Below are 23,301 nucleotides of genomic sequence, written 5' to 3'. Positions count from 1 at the left end.
ATCTTCAGATCTGTAGTACCAATATTACTTATCGGCATATGGATATTGCCGCAGCCCTTCTAAAGCCTCCATATAGCCAGACCCCGGCATCGGGAGCGTGTCCAGCCCGGCGGTTAGGGTTTCACTGTTCTCCATTCTGCTGCTCTGGGCCTCTGGAAATGCTGATGGGTCCTGAACTTGATCTGCGCTTGCTTCCTGAGGACAAATGAATAAAAATAACCGCCATAGGAAGGGAGGACAGAGGGGGAGGGAGGAGCAGAGATAGGAGAAGACAGTCCACTCCAGGTGAGTCATTGAGGTTTTCCAGAGGTAAGGGGTGGGAGAGCAGCGGGTCAAACAGCTGGAGGGCCGACACAGCAAAAGGGGAACAAGCAGCAGCAGCAGCAGCAGAAGAAGAAGAAGATGAAGATGGACGGACAGGAGAGCAGTGGAGGGCGACGTGTCTGCTCTGCCTGTTGTTTGCTCTAGACAGGGAGGACCCGGCTCTTGACTTGTATGGGTGTGATGGACGCCATGTGTCTCCAGCTGGGACTGCTGTCTCCCAGCCACCCCGAGAGGAGGAGCGGCAGGAGGACGAGGCTCAGCTGGATAGCCCGGGTAACCGTAAATCCTCGCTTCTCTTCCACAGGCGCGTGTGACGGCTCGCTCACTCATCTTGTTTTCCTGCGGCGTCTTGAGAGACACATGCATCTGAGTCAGTCGGCTGATATGATGATGAGATATGATGTCACGTTTATGATGTCACGTTTGTGACACTGGTGGTGTGGTTTAATGTAGCCTCTGACTTTTGCTTTGTTGTTGATCAGTCATTTTGCTAATGATAAATACCGTCTGGAATCAGCTGTTACAGTGATTTAATAGGGATGTAACCCATTCAACAGGCATTAGCTGTGACAGCGTTTGTGTAAGGGAAGGAGACGGAGTGTTGACATGCTGGTGTCTTCTGTTGTCATTGAGCGGTGGATCTCAGCTGTCACTGGGGCTGATGGAGTTACTGTGGTTCACCATCACAGATAACAACGACAGCAGATAGTCTGTGACATTTACAAGAGAAGAAGAGTGAGTGAGGAGGGCGAATGTGTCTGAACATTGAGCCTCTCCTCATCTTCGGACCTGTTTGGAGGGTTACTCGGGGTACAATGAGACACTTGACCATGACTGTCCATGCTGTGTGAGAGTCCGCTTTGACGCGTCGGTAACAGCAGCTTCACAGAACAACACAGCGTGAACCCTGTTACAGGCTGTTTAATGATGTGTAACGGTAGCTTAGTGGCATAGCTTAACTCAGTGGTGGAACTACATTCAGTCAAGTACTGTACAGTACTTCCGCACACATTTTAAGGACCTTCATGCTGTACTATACTCCAGTATTACGTTAAATCTTGTCCGCTTTTTCCACTACTCTCGATTAACTGCAGATATGTTATTAATAAACATAGAATACAAGTCGAAGCGTTTTGGTATTCTGTTCCGTTAGCTCCTGTTCTTGCCATGCACCTTGATCTGGTGTCTTTGGTTGTTTTCGGGTCGCAGCATCCTGTGGCGATGACTCAGCACTTTGTCACAATACAGCGTGGAATAAGCAGGTCGATAAACAACGTAACGCTCATCCTCTAGCCCATAATGACATTAAACTGTCACAGATTCGTTTTGTTCCCCTCACATGACGTCTATACGCGTCTTTGGTGAACAAAGAGGAATAGAAGAATTCAGAAAAAGAAACACACCGTGTGGACTTACATACGCTGAGCTAGCTCCGCACATTATACCGTACAGGGATGGATGGATTGTTGCTTCGGGTACATCGTGGTTATCTCCATTGAAGGGGGGAGCAGCAAGAGGTCCATGCCTGCTGCTGAGTGATGGACGTGAACGATGACATTTGACCAAGCACCCCCAGCAGACCTGCTCTCACCACGGAGCTGACAGACGCTCGTCTGCACCGGTAACCCACTCTAACTCGAGTTAGATCACTCAGCCGCTCTGTCTGAAAGGCGTTCAGATAGCTCACACATGTGGACCTGACCTGTAATCAGATGTGGACCCACTTAAATGCAGACTGTCTCTTTCAGACCCGTCTGTCTGCCTCCTCTTCCATCACGACCCTTGTAACACTTCCATGTTACGTGCACTCCTGACTTCTACATACTGCTCCTGTTGTTGTCGAAGCGCCGGAGTGTTCGGTCGTTCTCCAGCTTGCCGCAGTAGGATGGTAGATGATGTACAGTGTGTTGCAGATGGGATGGAGTTGTCGTGTGCTTTATCTGTGAGATTAGAATCATTGAGGAGGCAGATTAGCATCTCATTAAAAGTAATTGGTCCGAACATCTGTCATGTCCTTTATCCCCGTTTCCTTTTGTTTCCACAGCCAGTTTATATAATCGTTCAGAGCTCACACAGAATAGTTTGCTGGGACACACAGATACTTCCTGGACTGTCTCTACATCTCTCCCCGCTTTTGCATTGATGGTCAACCGAGTGGACGGTGTGATGTAAGATGACAATATATATATATATATAGTCGCTATTAGAGAAGAAATGTCTCCTCACTTCACCTCTAACTGCAGCGATACTTTTATCTAGGACCAAATTCTTGCCATCAGTCTCAGCTGTACTGTGTGTTAAGTGCTAATTAGCCTTTGCTAGCATGCTAACATGCTAAACGAAGATGGTGAGCATGGTCGACAACATACAGTGTCTGCTCAGCAGCTGTTAGCATCGTCAGAGTGTGTGTGTGTGTGTGTGTGTGTGTGTGTGTGTGTGTGTGTGTGTGTGTGTGTGTGTGTGTGTGTGTATGTTAGCATGTTAGCATATGGAGCGGGTCTTCTTCACGGCATCGGCCGCCACGTTTCTACAGCAGCCCAGAACGGACAAACCAAACACTGGCTCTAAACATTTTCAAAGTGTTCACGTCGGCTAAGTCTTCTTTTAGTGTCATACTAAAAACGTGTGTTTGAATGAATCCAGAGGGGAGATTACAGAATGTGTGAAAGTCAAGCCTATGACTGTGTCTTTGATAATTCATTCATAACCCCTGAGACAGCGTTGGTTTTTCTGCTCATATCTGACTGGGCTTCACTGTTGAAGGACGACCACGTTAAACCTTTACCACTGCCCGGTGGAGCTGACGGCGCTCTCCTCCACTTCCTCCTCTCTCCATCAGCTCCTCTGTCTCCCTCCCATCCCCCAATGCTCCTCCTCTTCCTGGCTGTGGGATCAATGTCAGGATAATGAAGACAGAGTATTGATCGCAGGACGCTGTCAGGCCGCCTGAAAACAGAGCTTTACCAAAGGCTGAGCTGAGATCCGATTGGACGTTCTGTCTCTATCGAAACACAAAGGTGTCAGACCTGTCAAAAGTAGGTCCTGTCTGACATCTTTGTGTTTTGGAACACATTGTTAATCCTTGAATTAATCTGTTTGTTTACATGTTGTATGAACTGCTATTGGTTTCAGCCTTTACTCTTTCTTTGCTGTAGTCTTTCTTTACTCGTTTTCTGCTATTTATGACTGTTATCTCGTTATTTGGCTGCAGTGACCCACTTTCCTCATGGGGCATCATTAAAGTTTCATCTTACAGCAAAGGAGGAAAGACTCTGGTGTAGAAGAGACGGAAGAACGGAGAGTGTGTTTTCATGTAAGTCTTCCTGTCGGTCTGTGTCCTCAGGTACTAAAGCCAGTGGTCAGTCCTGAAGTCAACCATGGACTGGGCAACAGGAGACTCATTAACTTCTCTTTGTCAGGTAGGGTAACAAAGCATCCGCCTTGTTCCTGCGTTACTGTACTTCACATTCAAAGGCTTCCGATCGATGTTTCCACTCACTCTTCCTTCATCTGACCCTCCATTGACCTGCAGCTCTCTCTAGAACTGTCTGTTGTCTCTCTAAAAGCAACGGTACGCTCAAATCAATGCCAACCCAACTGTCAACTCTAACCCTTAACCCTCTGAACCCCCAAACCTGCCGATGGGATGGAAAAGAGATTTTTTTTATTTTCAAGAATCGCCAAAAACCACTACACCATTCATCAAAGCCAGAAGCTGTAAATACTGTCATAATCATCAGATTAACATCGTTCCGACGGTCCTTAAACACATCAGCTCAGCGCAACTAAGAAGCCACGATTGATTCCCCCGAGACCAGTCGTGGTCTTCACAGAGTCAAAGATTGAACACAGACTTTTATACTGTAGTGAAAATCAAGGCCACAGAGAGAAACAAAAAGACAATGACACTGCTTGAGGTTCAGAGGGTTAAACGTTGAAGACTGGTTCAAATTACTATGGAGAAACTCTGATGTGTTTTGGATTTAAATCTCTTGTCCCCATTGGAGTCCATTCACCTGTTAATCCGTTTCTCGTCTCTTATCACATACCCTCACATCACATAGCACCTTGGGTTAGTGGAGAGGATCCCACTCTGACTATCTTTACTCCTCAAATTTCCTTCAAACCACTTGAAAGTCTATTTAATTCCCAAAGAGCCAAAGACAAAAGAAGCTTGACACAGATCAAAAACACATCAAGGGATATCACAGCCATTTCATCTCCTCTTCACACGCACCTCTGCTCTACCTCTACAACAACGCTCTCATTAACAACCACACAGAGGCTCAGTTCACTCTCCGTGGCCTCGTTAGCACAATCACGGCGAGAAGCAGCAACTTCAAAAATGTTCTGATGCCGTAATTCACTCCAAAAGAAAATAAGGTGTTAACAATATTGGGGGGAAAAAAGGGGGCTCCACGTGATAAGCATATTGAACTGTTCATGTTTTCACACACCTCTCTTGACCTCCTCTCAGCCTGCAGTTTATGTCATCATTTCTGCTCTGACGCTTTTCGGCTGTGATAAACGGTGTAAACCAACAGCCTGAAACAAAAAGCCCATCCCGCTGGTGGACTGTGGGGTTCAGAGGGACAGAGATCAAACCTACAGTCGCAAGTCCCCGTCCCCTCCGACGTGTCGATCTGAACCTGGGGCAGCGTTGTCTATGGCAACAGATCCAGAATGTGTGTGTGTGTGTGTGTGTGTGTGTGTGTGTGTGTGTGATTGCGTAACCTCTCCGTCTTCGCTTCCATGTGTGCCTCTTTCAGACTTGCAGGCAGTTGGTTTGAAGAAGGGGATGTTCTTCAATCCCGACCCCTACCTGAAGCTTTCCATCCAGCCCGGAAAGCACAGCATCTTCCCCTCGCTGCCGCACCACGGCCAGGAGAAGCGCTCCGGAGTGGTCTGCAACACGGTCAACCCACAGTGGAGCACAGAGGTAGACACACGGTGACATGAGGGGCTCATTCTGAGCTAGAGAAAAACACAACCGTTCTAATGAAGACATGGTTATGAATATCCAAGTCCATTTCTGCTAATAGGTCCCCCAAAAAGGCTTCACACTGGCCCTTTAAAGGAAAAGTGTGCTAGAATTCACACGTTTGTAATATAAAGCCGGTAGAACAGATTGCACGACACAGAAAGAGGAGGATTGGGCGCTTCGTTGGGTTTCAGCAGCAGGATGAGAGGATCAATGTAATCCATGAAAATCATGTTTGCTTTGTCGAAAACAAGATCAGCCAATTGATTTTCTCATTTCGAGACTTTTTCTTGGAAAACCGTATACGTTTCTGGAAAATCGCCAGTCAATCCTATTGCGGACGGAGCAATTTAACGGCTTAAAGTAACAATAATGTTTTATATATATATCTATATATATTTGAGGAATGACTTACAAATACAAATTCAGCATGACTAAAAGCTTTGAGGAAGGCAAGACTTATTTCATGATTACATGAAACTCGATGCATGTGTCTTTGTTTATGTAATTGTTGCAGGGCATGGTGTGTACGATTCACGTCATCTATTCAAAGTGAACATAAATTAAGCTGGATTTGGTGCTCAGAGTGAGAGTTGGCATCAGCGCCGTGAAAGTTCTGACAGCGAACACGACAGAGTGCTGTTTTGAGATGTAGCGCCTCCTTCCACTGTCTGCCACAGACACGGTCAGCCTTTGCTTATGATGCATCTATTCTAATGTGCTGCACTCCCGTGTCACTGCCACTTTATTTCAATCGTCATGTCGTCCTTCATGACATTTCTGCTGTTAAGCTGATGGTTCATAGTTTGAGGCTCCACGTTCATGATGATGAGCTTTTAAGGTGAGTAATATCACCAACGGCTCCTGTCATGTAACCTGATGAAGGGTTTCTCCAGACTCGGCGGTACATCATAATCAGTGTCACTGAGGGTCGCTCTAATTCATGCCTCTGAGCTCTGCGATTCATTTTTTTTTTGTATCCGTCTGTTTTGAGCAGTTTTCTGTCTCCACCTCGTGTTATGTCCCTCAGGAGACTCCACCCACTGGTGTCCCTCTTGGTAGCGTCCACTCGGCTCATGGGAACGTTCCCTTTCCGAGCAGCTCTCATGTAGAGTGGAGCTGATGTACTGTCTGTAACTCTAATGGGTTTCCATAGCATGCTAGCTCAGTCTGCACACTTTAAATACTGCTGCTCAGTACTCTGCAGCTTTAGAGACAATTCTTCAACATTATAGATAAACTAATAAACCATCACAATACATCTGGAATCTGTAATTACCATATAATTGGGTATTTTTTGCTGATATATTCTATAAATAGCAGTATAATGCAGTATAAAGCTTTATTGAATTATTAATGCAGGTTTATATTTATCGTCATTTGCCTGTACACTCGATCAATGTTGACATTGGGTTTAACTCTTCCCTAGTTAATATTTAAAAGCTTTTTAATGTGGCCATACTAATAGTCTGTAATACCACATTTAAATTGTATTTCTCTGCTAATACTAAGTTCAGGAGTTAATTATTTGGACACGTGTGTGGTTGATTGGCGCCTGTCCGAATGAAATAACATTCTATCAATATCACATTTTTCTGTGAAGGTGAACATTTTGAAAAAGCCTGCGTCGTGTTTTTGTTCACCCACAGATAGACCTACTTGACACATTCTGAACTGGTACGCGCCCTGAACGAATATTCACAGTATTTGAGTACACGCACGACCTACTGTACATATAAGAAGTCCAGAGTACAACCTAATGAAAATGACCCGAATGACCGTGTCAGGATCAATATCTCCTGATGTGAGGAGAGGCAGGACAACGGCTGCTGGGCCACGCTATAGCTCTCACTGCTGTATGCACGGAGAGTGTCCCACTATCTACCTATGGTTGCATGTGAGAGAGAGAGAGAGACGGTATCTTTTCTCACAACAGAACCAGGCTCGGATAGCTGCAGCAGTGCGGTGGAGAGCCGAGGCTGTTGCACAGTGAGGATCCAGCCGCTGCAGCTGTGATGCTGGCTGTAGAGCGCGTCGTCTCTCCTGGTCCACTCCTTCCACCGCTCTTGTCTCTCTCACTCGGCAGCAGCACTGGCGTTTTTTTGAATGTCATCAACTGCGTTCTTCGGATGTTCCGCCTGCATAATGTTTTCAATAATGGAGTCCGGAGGAGATAGCAGCGTGGAGGATACGGCAACATCAGGCCTGACCGAAACGTTGCTTTCCTAATTTTGGAAAACAAACATCAAGCCGACATAGAACTCGGTAGCGTAGCTGGCGTGAGGTAATCGGCTGTCATGTTTGTGGTTAGCTTGGTCAGTGACGTGCTGTATGTGTAATCGGATGTAAACATGTTGAACTGAATAGCTCGTCCCCATTGTCACAGACTAAACTTCCCTTACTCCTCCTGCTTCTCCTCGACTCGTCCTATCCCTCCTCTCTCCCTCCTCCTCTTCCTCTCCAGCTTCATTTCACTCCTCTTCCTAGAGATTAACACGGTACTCTGCTGCTGCGACAGCACACACTCCTTCTCCTGCCATTTCCTCTCTCTCTCTCTCCCTCTTTATTGAGTTTGTCCTGCATCCTCCCCTCACAAACACACACTTTCGCTCCGTCTGCTCCCTCCTGGCTCATCTTGTAAATTATTCACTCCGACTCCCTTTTCATCGTCCTCCTTTATCACCCTGCACACTCATTCTCCCAGCCTTTCTTCTCCTCCACTTCTCATTTCTTCTCTGTCTGTTCTGCAACCAGATGCATTTTTTATTTTTATTTTATTGTGCTCATTTCCACATCATATTCTCAGTTCTTGGCTTCCCCATTTATGTTTCCATGTACCTTTTTTTTTTTTTTTAATCCTAGGATTGAAATGAAATATCACATGACATGGAGGGACTGTTATTTACAGCCATGACACCACACAGAGTTACTGACTGTAATGCTGGCTGAGGTACAGCTCAAGGTTAGCAGGAGACAGCAGCTGAAATCTACTGTAGCTGCCTCAGCTAACACACACACACACACACACACACTCAAATATGTGTGTCTAAGAACACGTAGGATAAAGCCAGAGCAAGCTGGGATAGAAGTAGAACGAGAACCGCCACTAGAGAAGGAGGACCGGATCAAATACATTGGGGGAATTGATCAAATATTTTGTAAAATGTCGTATCTTATTAGAACTGCATGTAGAGATGAAGGAAGCAGGACCTACAACTGGTGAGCTAAAAAAACCTCTTTTTGAATAATTCATATTTTCCTTTTCATCATGACCAATGATGATTCCAACACACATCTGCAGTCCGTTATGAAACCTCATAAATGAAGTGTATGACTAACTTAAGAGACCTCCTGAAGTCTGGTGAAAACACGCAGTTTTTTTATTCCAAACAAATAAGATATACAGATTTTATTGTCAATTTTGCATGTTGGAGCAAAACACCCTTCATCGCCTGTTTTATCGTGCCATCGACTCCCTGCTGATTCCTCCGTCACTACTCTTATTTTCGGTTTACCGTGACTTTGACCGTGACCTGGGACAGATGGCAGTTACAAGTGACGCGCAACTCAAGGTGCAATCTGCAAGTCTTGGTGAATACTCCTGTTAGCTCCAGCTTAGGGTGGCTAATGTTAGCTTATTACAATCTAAATACAGTTAGCTGTATAATAGACATCCTTTATCCTCTCTACTTATGCAACTGTTACAACAGCATAGTATTTTAGAGAAATGCTTTCAGTCCTTCATCATTGAGGTGAAGGCATTCATTTTCAGATTCAGTTGTCCGTCCGTCCGTTTCCTCAACTTTTGCCCAATCGTCCACTCGGACTCAAGGACGAACTCATTCAAATGTGATGGTGTGACCAGTGTGACCTCACAAATTATTTTTTGGCCATAACTCAAGGTTTCACATGCTAATTGTGATCATTTCACCCAAATCTCCGGTAGGATGAAACATGTTGGACGGACATGGATGTAAACTGCGACTTGGTTGGCCGAGGCACGCGGCCGAGAGGCGGAGCTTCTGGTTTCCTATTAAAGCAATGATCTGACGCTCCACCCGTAATCTGCCAGCAGGCGTTTCTCAAAGGCAGTGGCCGTCAGAGTGTGTTGTGATACGCTTCCTGCTTCGACATGCAGGACAACACTGAGAGAAGTCATGGAGTAGAGGTGAAGCTGAAGAGAGAAGAGAGGAAGCAGCTTTGGAGGATTTGGACAGTTGCAGTTACAGGCTCTGAAGTGATGTGTAAGAAGCTTGGACCCCCGCTGAGAGAGGCGGGGGGGGGGGACAGGAGATTATTTAATTCATCCATACTAAAAGCACTTACATCTCTAATTGGCTTTGAGAAAGAAAAGTAATCCCTACATGAAGCGGGTACAAAGCTGGAAAGATATTAAGTCCAGCATCATTCTGTAGCTTCCATAGAAGAGAGCAGTTCTACTTGGTTCCAGTGGACAGGTCTCTATCTGGTCCTGATATCTGCTGGTACTGTATAGAATGATGTTTTTAGACACTAGAAGGCTGTTTTTACATTCGCCTGCTGCAGGGACAAGTTTCTCTGTACCTTTTTATATCTCAGTTCAAGATGCAGGATTCATGACATCGTCGTCCACTCTGCAACTTCCAGGTCACATCTGATGAGAATTCACTTTTCAATGAAGCAGAAGCCGCCTTGTGTCCAGCAGTCAAAGGTGTGACGTGTGAGGCTGTAGCTCAGTGGGTGGAGCGGCTCGTCCTCTCGCCATAAAGTGTCTTTGATCATCTCTGAGCCCACTGCTGATAAAGAATGTTCAGGACGGGATAAATGCAGTGGTCAAACTTCATCATTGTACCTTTTGTAATACAGTTAAAGATAATGCCTGAAATTCAGTTGAATGGAGTTAACATGCTGACATAAGCATTTAGCTGAGTACAGCCTCAGAGCCGCTAGCCATGCCCTTAACCGATTCTTAATCAAACCAGGACATCGACAAAGACATCGTTCCCATTCATGTATTCTATTCACATTTTAAGGTGTCACATAAATCATAACACAGAGCAGAAAAGCTGCTTGGAAAACAGCAAGATTCCATAAAACTTCCTCAATTGTTGGTAAAAGTGTTGACGCTCTCTTCAGGTGTTTTTTTTATTATCTTGGTCTGAAAAGAGTTGCTGTACTCAACGGGATATGGAAACACGTTTGCAGCTGTACGCGTCTTCCTGGGTATATATTAATATGTCTTCAGACAGCATGAAACATGACCAGTACTAGCTTTGAATTCTGAAGGCCTCTCTCCATCGTCCTCTCGTAGACGTTAGATGGCCGTGATGACTTGTTTTGTTTCTGGTTGGCAACCTCTACTTCTTCTTCTTCTGCTGTTTTTACTGGCAGATTACAACCATGTGAAGCCTATAGCGCCGACTTCTGACCAAACTGAGCTGAAGCTGAGTTTATTTGCTCTTCACCAGTTGATGGAAACACACATTTCTTTTTTTGTGACGTTTCAAAACATTTATTTCAAATTCACAAGATAGTTGAATAGAAACACAGCTATTGTTTAAACATTCTCCAGATATACAGTATATATGTATGTGTTTACTTAATCCAGCTGCATTATATTTCATACAAAACTCTCTCCAGAGGTTCAGCTTCGTGTCTCTGCCCACTGACGTCCTGGAGATCGAGGTGAAGGACAAGTTTGCCAAGAGTCGGCCAATCATCAAGCGTTTCCTGGGGAAGCTGTCCGTCCCCGTCCAGAGGCTGCTGGAAAAACACGCCATCGGGTAAAAGCCACACCCACAGCACACCACACCCAGTAAATGCAGCGTGAGATGAGTACTGATGGACTGTGTTCGCCATCAGTCCAACTATTACTCTGGTGCTGGATGATTCAGGTAGAGCTGTGGAAGCTCTCCCACATCCACTAGCCCACACACACACACACACACACACACACACACACACAGAGGATGAGATGAAGGATGCTTCATTCTTCCGGTCTTCCCCGCTCATCTTCTCCGCCCTCTTTTCACCGCCCCTCTCTTTTGTCCACAGGGATCGGGTCGTGAGTTACTCTCTGGGTCGCAGGTTGCCAACGGACCATGTCTGCGGTCAGCTGCAGTTCCGCTTCGAGCTCACCTCCTCTATTCACCCAGGTACATCAGCCATAACGCCATCGAGCGATCTAGTTTGATATTTTTAACCAAATTACAAACAGTCCCGGACACAAGACCTCAAAAAACAAGGCACACGATACAAATAATAACAAATAGCAAATATCTAAATATATATACACCTACAGATACATGCATGTAGACAAAAAAGAACATTAATTAGAGAAAATAATAAATAAATAATATATACTACATATATATATATATATATATATATATACATACAGTAAAATAAAATCAATAAATAAATACAATTATTTAAAAAAGGGTTGCATTTGTATCAGAGGAGGATTAGTTGGATGAACACAGCAATGGATCTCAGTTTCATCTCTGAGTTCCACGTACATCTAACGTTCTTACCTGCTGCACATGAAAGCAGAACCCAGTTGGTGGTGATTAACTTGATTCATTTAAGTGCTACAGAGCTCAGCAAGGATCATAGAAAATGAAGGAATGAATAATTAAATATGTGAAATAAATTACATGCGACAAATTTAGGAGTTGTGCTCTCACTTTAACAATCCGTAGTCGTAGATTCATTTCAATTCAATTTATTTAGTTTAACCCAAAATCACAAATCCTCCTCAGAGGGCTTCACAATCTGTTCAACATACGACATCCTCTGTCGCAGATATTTGCCTTAAATCAAGAAGTCGTGAGCATTAACGGAGCATTACACACAGCGTTGACAAGAAACGTCAAAGATAATGCAACTTGTTGAACTGGCATAATCTCTATAAGCGTCACTTTTTCAAAACAAAACGGTAATAAATGTGAATAACTCATTTGATTTGTCCATGGCTCGACGGTCTAAACAATGCCTCGCTCCTCAATGCCCTGCTGCTGAGGTAATTATTAATTCAAGAGCACAGATCTGTAATTCATGCATATGATTTATTCATTTGTCATGCAAATAGTTTGTTTTTTTTGGGGTCCTGTGACACCTGCCAGGCTGCGTTCAACGCCTCTCAGAGAGAGGAGAAAGGTGCGGATGACAATGTAGCAGACAGGGAAAATACATCAGAGACATCATCTTTTAAAAAAGACGAGTTCACACAACTCAAACTTGTGAATGCCTCAAGTGTCAAGAATGCGATCAACAGCACCCAACATGTCCACGTGTTCTGTCCTCAGATGATGAGGAGATCTCCCTGGTCATAGAGGCAGCCTGTCCCGAAGGGGGGAATGCAGCCAATGACAACCACGCCGCCGACGCACCTGACGATGACACGCTAAGTGTGGGGCCGGACATGCCCGACCTCCCCCTGGACGCCCCCCTCGACCCCGAGACCTCGGCGCCGCCAGCCTGCGCAGCGGAAGCCCCCGCACCCGAGGAGCCCCTTCCTGCCGAGACGGAGGAGCCCGAGGCGACACCGGGGGAGCGAGAAGCCGCGGAGGAGGAGAGCACAGTGAGGGAGGAGCCCCCGTGTGCGGAGCCACAGGTGGAGCAGGAGGAGGGGGCCCCGGCTGAACAGCAGGAGGAGAGCGGTGGAGAGGAGGAGGAGGGGCCGCAGGAGGGAGAGGAGGAGGAGGAGGAGGAGCAAGGAGCAGAGTCTGCGCCACAAGCTGAGGAGGAGGTGACAGTAGAAGAAGAAAAGGAGGTTGGGGAGGAAACACAGCCAAAGCCAGACTCTGACAACCCTGTAGTAGAATCAGCAAACAGTGTGGCTGCTTCTACGGAGGCCCCCACCGAGGGAAGCGTCACATCCCAGGAGGTCTCTGTAGAGCGAGTTGAAGGGGCCCCACAGGAGGTGACGGAGGTGGAGGGCAGAAGCTGCGTCCCCTGCGCCTGCCAATCCCTCTTCGCAAACTACAACTCCCATGCTCCCTCGCGCCGCAAAAACCGACCCTGCTCCCTCCCGGTGTCAGAGCTGGAGACGGTGATCGCGTCGGCCTGCGGCGAGCCGGAGACGCCCCGCTCCCACTACATCCGGATCCACCACCTCCTCCACAGTCTCCCCTCCGCCCAACACAGAACCCTGAGCCAGGAGGAGGAGGAGGGAGAGAATACAAGCAACCAAGACACCACCTCCACATCGCCAACACTTAAAACCTCCAAAGAGGAGGAAGGGCAGGAGGATGAGGAAGAGGATGATACAACCCAGTCTCCCTCTCAGGTACGGTCAGTTATGGACAGAGGCGGGTAGTGTAGCCAAACACTGCACTCAAGTTACTGTAAAATAACTATCAGCTGTTAAAGTAGTAACTACTTAAAACACATCCACTTGAACATGTTTTCAGCACGTTAGCTCAATGACTCCACCATGTTTCATGCTAACGGTACACTGGTTACAGTAAATGAGCACAACAGCAGGTTTGAGCCTCTTTGTATTCCTGCAGGTCCCAGAGTGTCCAGGCCCCTGCTGCCGCCGCTCCATACCGCGCAGCCTCTCCATTGAGCGTCTCTCTGAGCTGAACCAGCTGCTGGAGGGTGATGGAGGAGGAGGAGGAGGAGGAGGACACACAGCCGTCAGGAGGAGGTCTCCCTCCTGCCTGGAGAGCGAGGAGGGGGATTCCAGCAACGGAGGAGGGAGAAGAGTCGGCGGAAGTACCCACAGACACCCGGGCGAGAACGAGTGCGAGTTTTGCGACACCTCCTGCTACAGCACCTCCTGCTACAGCACCTCCTGTTACAGCACGTCGTGCTACAGCAACTCGGGCTACGAGGGGAGGAGCCGCTTCTGCAGCCACACCCGCCTCTCCTCGGTGGACAGCAACAGACTCTCCGGCAGCACCGTGTTCTCCTCCCAGGACGAAGACGAAGACGAGGAGAGCGCCTTCGAGTCGGTACCGGACGCCGGCCACACGGCGGAGGGCCACGAGGCGGGCGGGGCAGGAGGAGAGAGGAGGACGGGGCGGTTGAAGGAGGCCAGGAGAGGAGAGCAGGGGGAGCCGGCTGTGGCGGGGACCAGCGATGGAAACGACACCGGTGAGATGAAACATGGCTTCTTATTGGTTGTCTGCTGGAGCCTCAGCTTCATCCTGGGTTCAGACTGAAACATGAGGCTCTTCAATACCACAGCTGGCCTCTGTGGCTTTGATTTCATTTAATTTGTAGGCGAAACACTGCTAACACATCCTTTAATTAAAGAGCTCTTTAAATTAAAGCAATCACAAATTGAAAGCTCAGTTTCCACTATAAAAGAAAGATGGAGATGAAGTTCAATTAATAATTCACAATTTAAATACTGAATAAGTAAGTTGCATTGTGAGATTGCAAAGTATATAATGCTTTTTATATGTTAAAATGTTATTTATTTATTGATCAATAAGTCAACACAGTTAAGTGTAATTACCCCAGTGCCACACTACAGGCTCCATAACCACACAGCATGTGAGCAAATAGAAATGACCACACATTCTCAGTTAGTGAGCTGTTGTCAAGTCTCATTTTGACCAGGCTTATATGAGAGACAGGCTTTCATTCCTTATTCTCACTGTTTCATTGTCAGTAAACTTCTCACGTGTTTACTTATTGTCTTGATAAATTAAGCAATTCCATCATTTAACTAAGAGTTATATCATACTTGTAATACTGATAAACATACCATCAGATAAACATTTGATGTTGATTTATTTTACTCCAGCTGTTACCAAAGAAAGGCCTGTGACGTTTGTACAGATGTTCCATTTAAAAAATAAAAAGAAGTAACAAACGATAAGCTAAGCTAATTAAAGATGTGCACAAATAAGACAATCGACTAGATAAACTGATTGTTACCACCTTCATGTGGTCTGCCTTGTTTCACTGGATACAGTATGTCCTCATGTTTTATACTGTATGTGTACATTTTATGTGACGACTGTGATAGAAAAGTAGGTCATACACACACACACACACACACACACACACACACACACACACACACACACAGTTTTACAGAAACAAAATGAGATTCCCCTGCAGTCAGCACACTGCCAACTCCCTGCCAGGTTTGTTCTTTCCATTTTTTCCTCCTTTCTTTACCCATAAACCCACCGGGACATACTCCACCTGAACGTTTTCTTACTCATTTTAAATCAAAATACCCACACATGTAAATGTGATCTGATTCAAATGTATTATCTATTTAAGAGACTGAATAAGCCCTGAGTCTCTCTAGGCGTGTGTAACACACTATTTGAATTATTGTGTAGTGTGATACAGACGCTTAGAGACTCAGGGCTTATTCAGTCTCTTAATTAATGCAGTGTGAAATACTGTAGCATCTGTGCCGAGTGTAAATCATAAATGCTGATTATTTTCAGAGTAAACATGGTAGAAGAGCAAAATGCAGCGGATTAAATAAGGACGTGAGTGAGTGTGGTGAGTGCTGAGTCGTAGCTATTTAAAGATATCTGTGGAGTGAGTGTCATCGTATGACTGTTATTTTAGGTTTAATCTGTTACAGCAGTGATTTAAAGCTCTCTGCTGAAGTCAGTAAACATTTTCAGAAATTACCTTTAAAAAGCCTTGGCGTCATGATCATAGAATTATCATAGAAATAATAACAATAATCCACTGTTTACCGATACAAACTTGTCTCTAGAAATGTTCCGATACCATTGTGAATGATACAGTGAATCAACGCCACAGAACATTCTTTTATTGTCTAGCTGGACAATATTGCCAAATTGCTGACGTTTTGCTAGCTGTGGTGCTAGCGATGGTGCTAGCGATGGCGCTAGCTATGGTGCTAGCTATGGCTAACATTACACTTTCTGGTGCTAGCTATGGTGCTAGCTATGGCTAACATTACTAGCTGTGGTGCTAGCTGTGGTGCTAGCTATGGTGCTAGTTATGGCTGACATTACACATTCTGGTGCTAGCTGTGGTGCTAGCTATGGTGCTAGTTATGGCTAACATTACACATTCTGGTGCTAGCTGTGGTGCTAGCTATGGTGCTAGCTATGGCTAACATTACACTTTCTGGTGCTAGCTGTGGTGCTAGCTATGGTGCTAGCTATGGCTAACATTACACATTCTGGTGCTAGCTGTGGTGCTAGCTGTGGTGCTAGCTGTGGCTAACATTACACTTTCTGGTGCTAGCTATGGTGCTAGCTATTGCACCTGCCCGATCAGTGCTGCACATGTGCAACTCTCAACAGAGATGAGAAAGAAGAGAGATGGCTCAGTCATTAGCTACTTCCATGATTGTTTTACTCAAGATCACAAAATGTCCAATACAGAGGCGAATTAAAACAATATTGATCTCAAGATCATTTTCAAATTCACACACTGGACACATGAATCACTCTTCTTCTAAAGTAGCATACCGAAACATTTCATCATGCAGAGGCAGCTCCAATTTGACGCCTATATAAGTGCACAGACATTGGTTTACTTCAGATAACTCATAACTTGGTTTCTCTAGACATCCAAAATCAATTTTTTCCAACCTAAAGAATTGTTATCATACATGTCCGTTATCCATGGCCCATTCCCTTGTTAATCCCATTTCCATATTCATTTGGCTTGTCTTTTATTATCCATATGGATTAGCCTATTAAGTCTGTCAATGCAAGCCTTCCCCTGAACCGCAGAATATCCTGTGATTGGTGAAGCTGGAGCACATTTATCAACGCTCCAGCATGAATAGCTTCACTCCTCGGGTATGCCCATGACCCATGACCCCAGCTGCATCATCAAGAACTGGACAAACACCTTTGATCCTGAACTTTATGATGTGTATATTGTCATAAGGCCAGACACTCATGCACTGATCAATTTATAGAGTTTGCTTTATTTATGTCTTCTATGACATGTCTTATTTCAGACTAGTGGAAATAAAACATCCTAAATATACATTGAGCTGTTTATTTTGCTGATTTGTCTCTAGATTTCTCCTAAATTCACCAAAAGTTACCATTAGATAATTCCTCATTTGCATATTTAAATATAACTCACTAAAAAAACTTGTAATACATAAAATAATTGTCTCAATGTAAGTAACCATATGTGGAAGTTTCATGTTGATAGCTATTATTTTTTTACCATATTACCTGTATTTATTTAACTAAAGCTCTCTTTAAAGGCCGTTTCTTCTGAATCAGTTTGTTCTCAGACTCTGATCTTCAGTCGCTCTTACATTCTCCAAACTCCACACCTTCATTCCTCTCTGTGTTCTGAAGGGTTCTACAGAGAGGTTTGTCTATTTATTCTTCAGAGCCTCATTTATACAACATTTTATTAATAAAAACATGGAGAAAAATGATACAAAGAGACATCCATAATTCCCTCAATAAAAACCTTTGCCTCTAATATGTCACCAAAATGAAACCAGAATTGTTCTACTAATATCTAACAGGTTTCTGTTCTGGAAATGTATGCAAATTAGCTGTCTGATAAGATAATGCCTCATTTGCATATGTAAACGTGAACCTTCAGAAAACTTGTAATATGAAAAGTAATTGTCTTAATGTCAGTAATCAGCTGGGGAAGTTTCATGGTGACATTTATTAGTTAAAATGTCTCCCCTATTTACCTGTAGTGTCTCTTTTAAAATACATCTAATGGATCCTCTGGCGGATATCATTGTCACCGCCACCATTTCCAGAGAAGTGCTGACTGCTTTACTTTTGGCGTCCATGTAAACCGTGAAATCGAGCTGTTCACACAGGAAATCGGCGAGCTGCGGAGCTTCATCCGTAACGCTGGCGTCTGCGAATCTGGTCAAAAAACACACTGATAATCAACTAAAAACGTTCTACAGGATATGAATGATTCTGAATGTGATAAATGGTCACATCTGCATCCCGTGCTGTTGACTTTCCTCTCTCTCCCTGCTCTTTTCCCTGAGTTTCAGTTCCCCCGATCCCCTCCCACAGGATCACATTTCACACACGCACGCACGCACGCACGCACGCACGCACACACACACACACACACACACACAGCTTGTGTTGCATTAAGAAGCCGCTCTGCCGTCACATCTTTCGTCGTGTAGCATCCAGTGCAGCACAGATCTCTCTTGCTGTTCCACATTATTTCTTATTTCATGGGCAATTAGTGCTTTTTGGGGTCAAAATTTCGAAGCATTCAGGTCAATATATATTTATATATAATATTGCAAACTCGGCATTTCCCAGCCTCCCCGGTGGTTGTGTGCGTCCCCAGCATCGTGGTCATTTTTCCCATACTGTCTCTCTGATGTCCCGTAGGCTCCTCCCCTCCTGTCGGCCATCTTCCAGTCCTGCGACCCAGCCATGACCTAAACCATTTTCCTGCTGCCACTGACCAAGCCTTACCTCCAAGTAAGAAGCAACGCCTCACAGTCTTACTCTGGAGTCGCATCCCTACACCTTGGTCTGCATGTTTCAGTCCGGTGCATGCTGCCACGTGTGTGTGTGTGTGTGTGTGTGTGTGTGTGTGTGCGTGTGTGTGCGCTTTCCAATCCTATTCCACCTCCTGTGTGTTTGCCGTCACCATGTCACCATGTCATCCTCCCTCCTAGCACGCCTCCTGCAGGTTTAGGTGCCCTGCTGCTTGCTTCATGGTTGGATCTGTAATCGGGTGGCTGGATGGCTCGCTGGTCTTCAAAGCAGGAAGGTCAGCTCCCAGGAGGCTCCACTTAGCCGTTACAACATCATCCAACTGAGAGTCCGTGGCCCGTGTGCTGTTCCCCTTTCACGCAACATGTTTCAATTCATGTCGCGTGATTCAAAGTCTGTTTTTCGGTTTCTCTACATTTACAGTGTAGTTGTATAGTTTACATATCAACTCCTCTATCCGTCTGTTTAATCCTTGCACCAATAGAATCGTAAAAGCAACAGTCTGTGGGTTTTTTGGGGATACTGGAACTCCTTACCAAACAGCAGCCATTGTGTTCTGCTGTTTCATTGCGCAGAAGTGCTGAGTGGATGGATAACAGTAGTGAAATAGTGCCAGCACTTACTCATCCTAAAACAACGCCATTACCAGTTTTTAATCTCTGTATGCTAAGCTAGGCTAACCACCAACATAGATCCTCTCATGTCAGTCTCAAAACTGGAACAAATAGTCGTGTTTGCTCCAGAATGTTGCTCATACGTGTGACACTCCTGTCACTAAAGTTTTGTGTACATTAGAACTGCTATACTTGTGTTTTCATCAGCAGAAGTCCTGCATAGTACCTGGCACTTTTTTAGTACCACCTCTCAGAGCCGGGCCATGAAGTGCTCATAGGCTTTTGATGGACACCCCTCGTTTCTTTGTTCCGCAGCGTTGGTTGTGTGACGAGCAGTTGTGGAAGCAGTGGCTATGATACACTTCATGGAGGCCATTACTGCACTTTAAAACCCTGAGGGCCGGATTGACACATGTCGCATCACAAATCACACTCCGTAATGGAGTCAGAGCTCAGCTGAATGTGAACATGACACACATATCTTCAGATTCAGTGAGACTTTAACCATGTGAGGAACCCGTTTTAGTGTTATCATGAAAAAAAAGTCCACGAATCCCGTTGGAAATGAAAGTAAAATAAATATGCCTTATATTCTCTTAATGGTGGTTATAAATATGATACAGGGCTCCAGTGGCTCACAATAACTCCTCTAATCTATGGCACCACTATACTTTCTGTGTACCTCCCCAAAGCATCGTGGGAACTGTAGTAAAAACATTAAGGATTATTGTCTCCAAAATAGAAGACAAAGAAAAGTAGTCGGAGTGACATTAATGTTTCCTTTTGTCAATGTGAACCCAACAGTATACATGTACTCTTTACAGATGTGGGGGTACAGTTGTCCCCTGCCCTAGTGATCCTAGTGTACACAAAGTCGGAGCATTGTTCCTGATTGGAGTAGAGAAGTGGTTGAATTTAAAATAAGGATTTCACCAGAGCAGCAGTCATAAACATCTGTGTAAATGGAATAAAACCGACAAACAAATCAACACATTTAAGAGCTGGAACCAGAAAATATTCATTACTTTTACTTGAGAAATTGCTAAAACAATAAATTTACAAGAGCACTAACCATTTCCTGCAGAATATAACCTGACCGAGTGTGAAGCTCATTCCACCTTGACTTTAAGTATGTGCCGGTCAATTGCAGTGGGATTTAGACAGGCACTTTCCAAAAGATACGCAGTGTATTCCAACACTTACAGGAACAGGACTACATTTACATTACCCAATCCACCTTCAGCCCGATGACATGGAGCAGGGCTCTGAAGCCAAGGTAGGAACACCAACTCCCTAATTATGGGCAGGACTGGTAGTGTGTGTGTGTGTGTGTGTGTGTGTGTGTGTGTGTGTGTGTGTGTGTGTGTGTGTGTGTGTGTGTGTGTGTGTGTGAGGAGGCGGCGGCCTTCAGCTTCCTCCTCCTCCTTCAGCAGATACAGCTTCTTTCTCACACTGAGGCCCATTAAGAACCAAATGAAATCCAAAGATAGCCACAGCAACTCTTTGCTAAGTCCCGCCCCTCAAACCCGGACTGGCCAATCATAGCGTAGCATCAGCCAGCTCTAACCAGGGTCCGACAACTAGCAGACCTCATCCTGGTTAATGGTTGCGTAATAGTGATACTCGGACAGGTTGGAAGGAGATGTGTACGTTTCTAAAATGTTCCGTTTCTACGTAAAAACCTGAGGAGCTAACACTAGCAGAGTACGTTAGCACATCATCAACAGCTGCTGAACCAGTTTGACATCTTGAATATATACTGTGTGTATATATATATATATATATATATATATATATATATATAAACATACTGTAGACCGTTCTGTCTGCTTCTCTCTGAAACCCTTTGTTGGTTTTTCCAAGAATTCGATCCTATTTCTTCAGCGAGTGCAGTTAGTGACAGTGTGGGCTCCATGGTAGCTCTGACAGTTTGACAGAGTAGCAGCAGCTATTCTGACTCACCGGATGCAGACTGTGGATAGAAGCCTACCATTGGCCGCCTAAATCAGCCGCGTCTATCTATCTATTTTGCAGAGCTCCATCGCTGCATGTTGGGCTGAGCGGCGCCCAAGACGATTGTGATTGGTTCACAGATGAGGGTTTTTCCTCCTGTACCAGAGCGATAATGTGTGGGGACTTTTCTTTAGCGCTGACACAGTGCTGTGTAGTCTGGTTATGCTAAGCAGCAGCTAATGTCAAAGGCTAATATCCTGCTTCTGTTTCTGGCCTCATACATTATTTTTGTACACCTCTTTTTGGTCTCTTACGGTAATTGAGTCACGTGGTGTTGATGGTAGCAATGGGGCTATCAGCTGTTCTGCAGTTTACTTTTGTGAATGGAAGCAGAAGGGGTGAGAGAGGGAGTTTCTGGCTGACTGTAGAACGGTTTGGATGTGTGAAATCCGTCTTCCTGCTAATACAACTACAGCATGCAGCCCCTGGATCAGGTTAGTCTCCCCTACTCAGTCTCTCTGTGACTAGTCTTTAGTTTCAGATTCTCCCAAAACCACTTAGGCATCAAAATTGAACTCAAATCACAGAAAATGTTACTTTAGTTACTACCCTCCAGCAGCTCCCACCTTCAGTTTATGTTGCATCTGAACAGAGCAGAACCGAACAAAATAAATACCAAACGTTCCACATTGGCTTGATAAGAAGATTTTGGATTTTTGGTTGCAGATGAATTCACTTGTTTTTGGCACATTTAGGTTTTTTTTCAAGGAGGTGTTGTGTTCTACTAGATTGCTCTGCAGTTTTCACCAGAGGTACACACTGTGTGAGTTTGATTTTCTTTCCAAAAGTGAAGAGATATTATTATTCTCTCATCATTTGCTCCGTAGGTTTGGATCCTACGACCAATCAGCCGTGGGGATCTTGGAGGCAGGACTCAGCTCATGCATGAAGGGATTAGTTATCCACTCGGTCTTGGTTTTATGACGTGCATACGCCATCAAAGCCGTGGGAAAATGGGGAAAGTGAAAGTAGAAAGTCAGTCCTTGTGAGTGGATGGCGGTCAAAGCTGAAAAGATTTGGAAAATGTCCATGAGGGATTCAGAGTGAAAGTGAGAATTAATATGCGATTTAATGAAGTTTGTTTAACTTCAGAGTTTGCTATCCCTGTTTATTGTTATTACAAATCATTGAATGTGTCTTATTGTGAGTACAGTTGAAAAATAAGCTTCAGATCTTGTACATTTTTGAATAAACAGAAAAAATAAAAGTAAGAGGCGTTATGAATGTCCGAGTGAAGATAACGATCCTGAGCTTCTTTTCATGGGTCTTCAGGGTTGAAGCTCGGTTGACATCCGGTGAACTGAAACGCGGTTGAACGAGCGCGTCTCTTAACAGTGAGCCAGTAACCGTCTGATCCTCCCCCTCCTCTGTGTCGCCTCAGACTGGGAAGCTCGCATCGACAGCCACGGCAGAGTTTTCTACGTGGACCACGTCAACCGGACCACCACCTGGCAGAGACCGGTCCACAGCAGCAAGTGTAGCCACGGCATCCCCCGCTCCGGGTCCACACAGCAGATGGAGCAGCTCAACAGGAGGTCAGACTGGGAACACGTGACGATAGTAGACACATCAGTCCTGTGCCATGTGTGCTATACTGGAACACCAATGTTAGCTGATAAGAACTGTCTATAGTTAGCATATTAGTTTCACTAAACCACTCTCTTTTTCACCTAAAAAACATGTTGAACTTCTTACAACATACCAATGTATCATGTTGTAACTAAGTGTTCTTGTTTTAATGAGATGCGTTGTGTAATATCGAAGGATACAACAAGGAAAGATGGCAAGTGAGGGGAAAATACTCCTGCTGGTCCGTTTTCTAGGTCTGATCCATCGTGTTTTCTTTCCTGTGCTTAAGACTTCAGAAAAGGTCCAAATGTTTTGCCGGGATATCGTCACTTTGTGAGAAAACTGGTGGTGCACTTCAGCCTCTTGTGGCTGTCACGGGTATTACAACAACAAACAT

At 45.0% G+C, this 23,301-nt stretch overlaps 1 protein-coding gene across 3 annotated transcripts in view; it reads left to right on the top strand.

Moving 5' to 3' along the window:
- LOC137871704 (E3 ubiquitin-protein ligase HECW1) overlaps window positions 1–23,301 on the top strand; it is a 51,577-nt gene that overhangs the window by 11,720 nt on the left and 16,556 nt on the right. For 2 of the 3 annotated variants that reach the window (XM_068709606.1, XM_068709607.1), the window contains 8 exons: window positions 3,668–3,743; window positions 5,094–5,263; window positions 10,925–11,067; window positions 11,339–11,439; window positions 12,592–13,574; window positions 13,798–14,386; window positions 18,598–18,690; window positions 22,717–22,870. In XM_068709606.1, the coding sequence (XP_068565707.1) occupies window positions 3,668–3,743; window positions 5,094–5,263; window positions 10,925–11,067; window positions 11,339–11,439; window positions 12,592–13,574; window positions 13,798–14,386; window positions 18,598–18,690; window positions 22,717–22,870 (2,309 nt within the window). The remainder of the gene's footprint in view (window positions 1–3,667; window positions 3,744–5,093; window positions 5,264–10,924; window positions 11,068–11,338; window positions 11,440–12,591; window positions 13,575–13,797; window positions 14,387–18,597; window positions 18,691–22,716; window positions 22,871–23,301) is intronic. The other variant, XM_068709608.1, reaches the window with a different exon arrangement.

Source organism: Cebidichthys violaceus, unplaced genomic scaffold (assembly GCF_023349555.1).
Source record: "Cebidichthys violaceus isolate CVI_PGR_0920_01 unplaced genomic scaffold, fCebVio1.0.p SCAF_15, whole genome shotgun sequence".
Taxonomy (NCBI): Eukaryota; Metazoa; Chordata; class Actinopteri; order Perciformes; family Stichaeidae; genus Cebidichthys; species Cebidichthys violaceus.
This window is presented reverse-complemented; position numbering and strand designations above follow the sequence as displayed.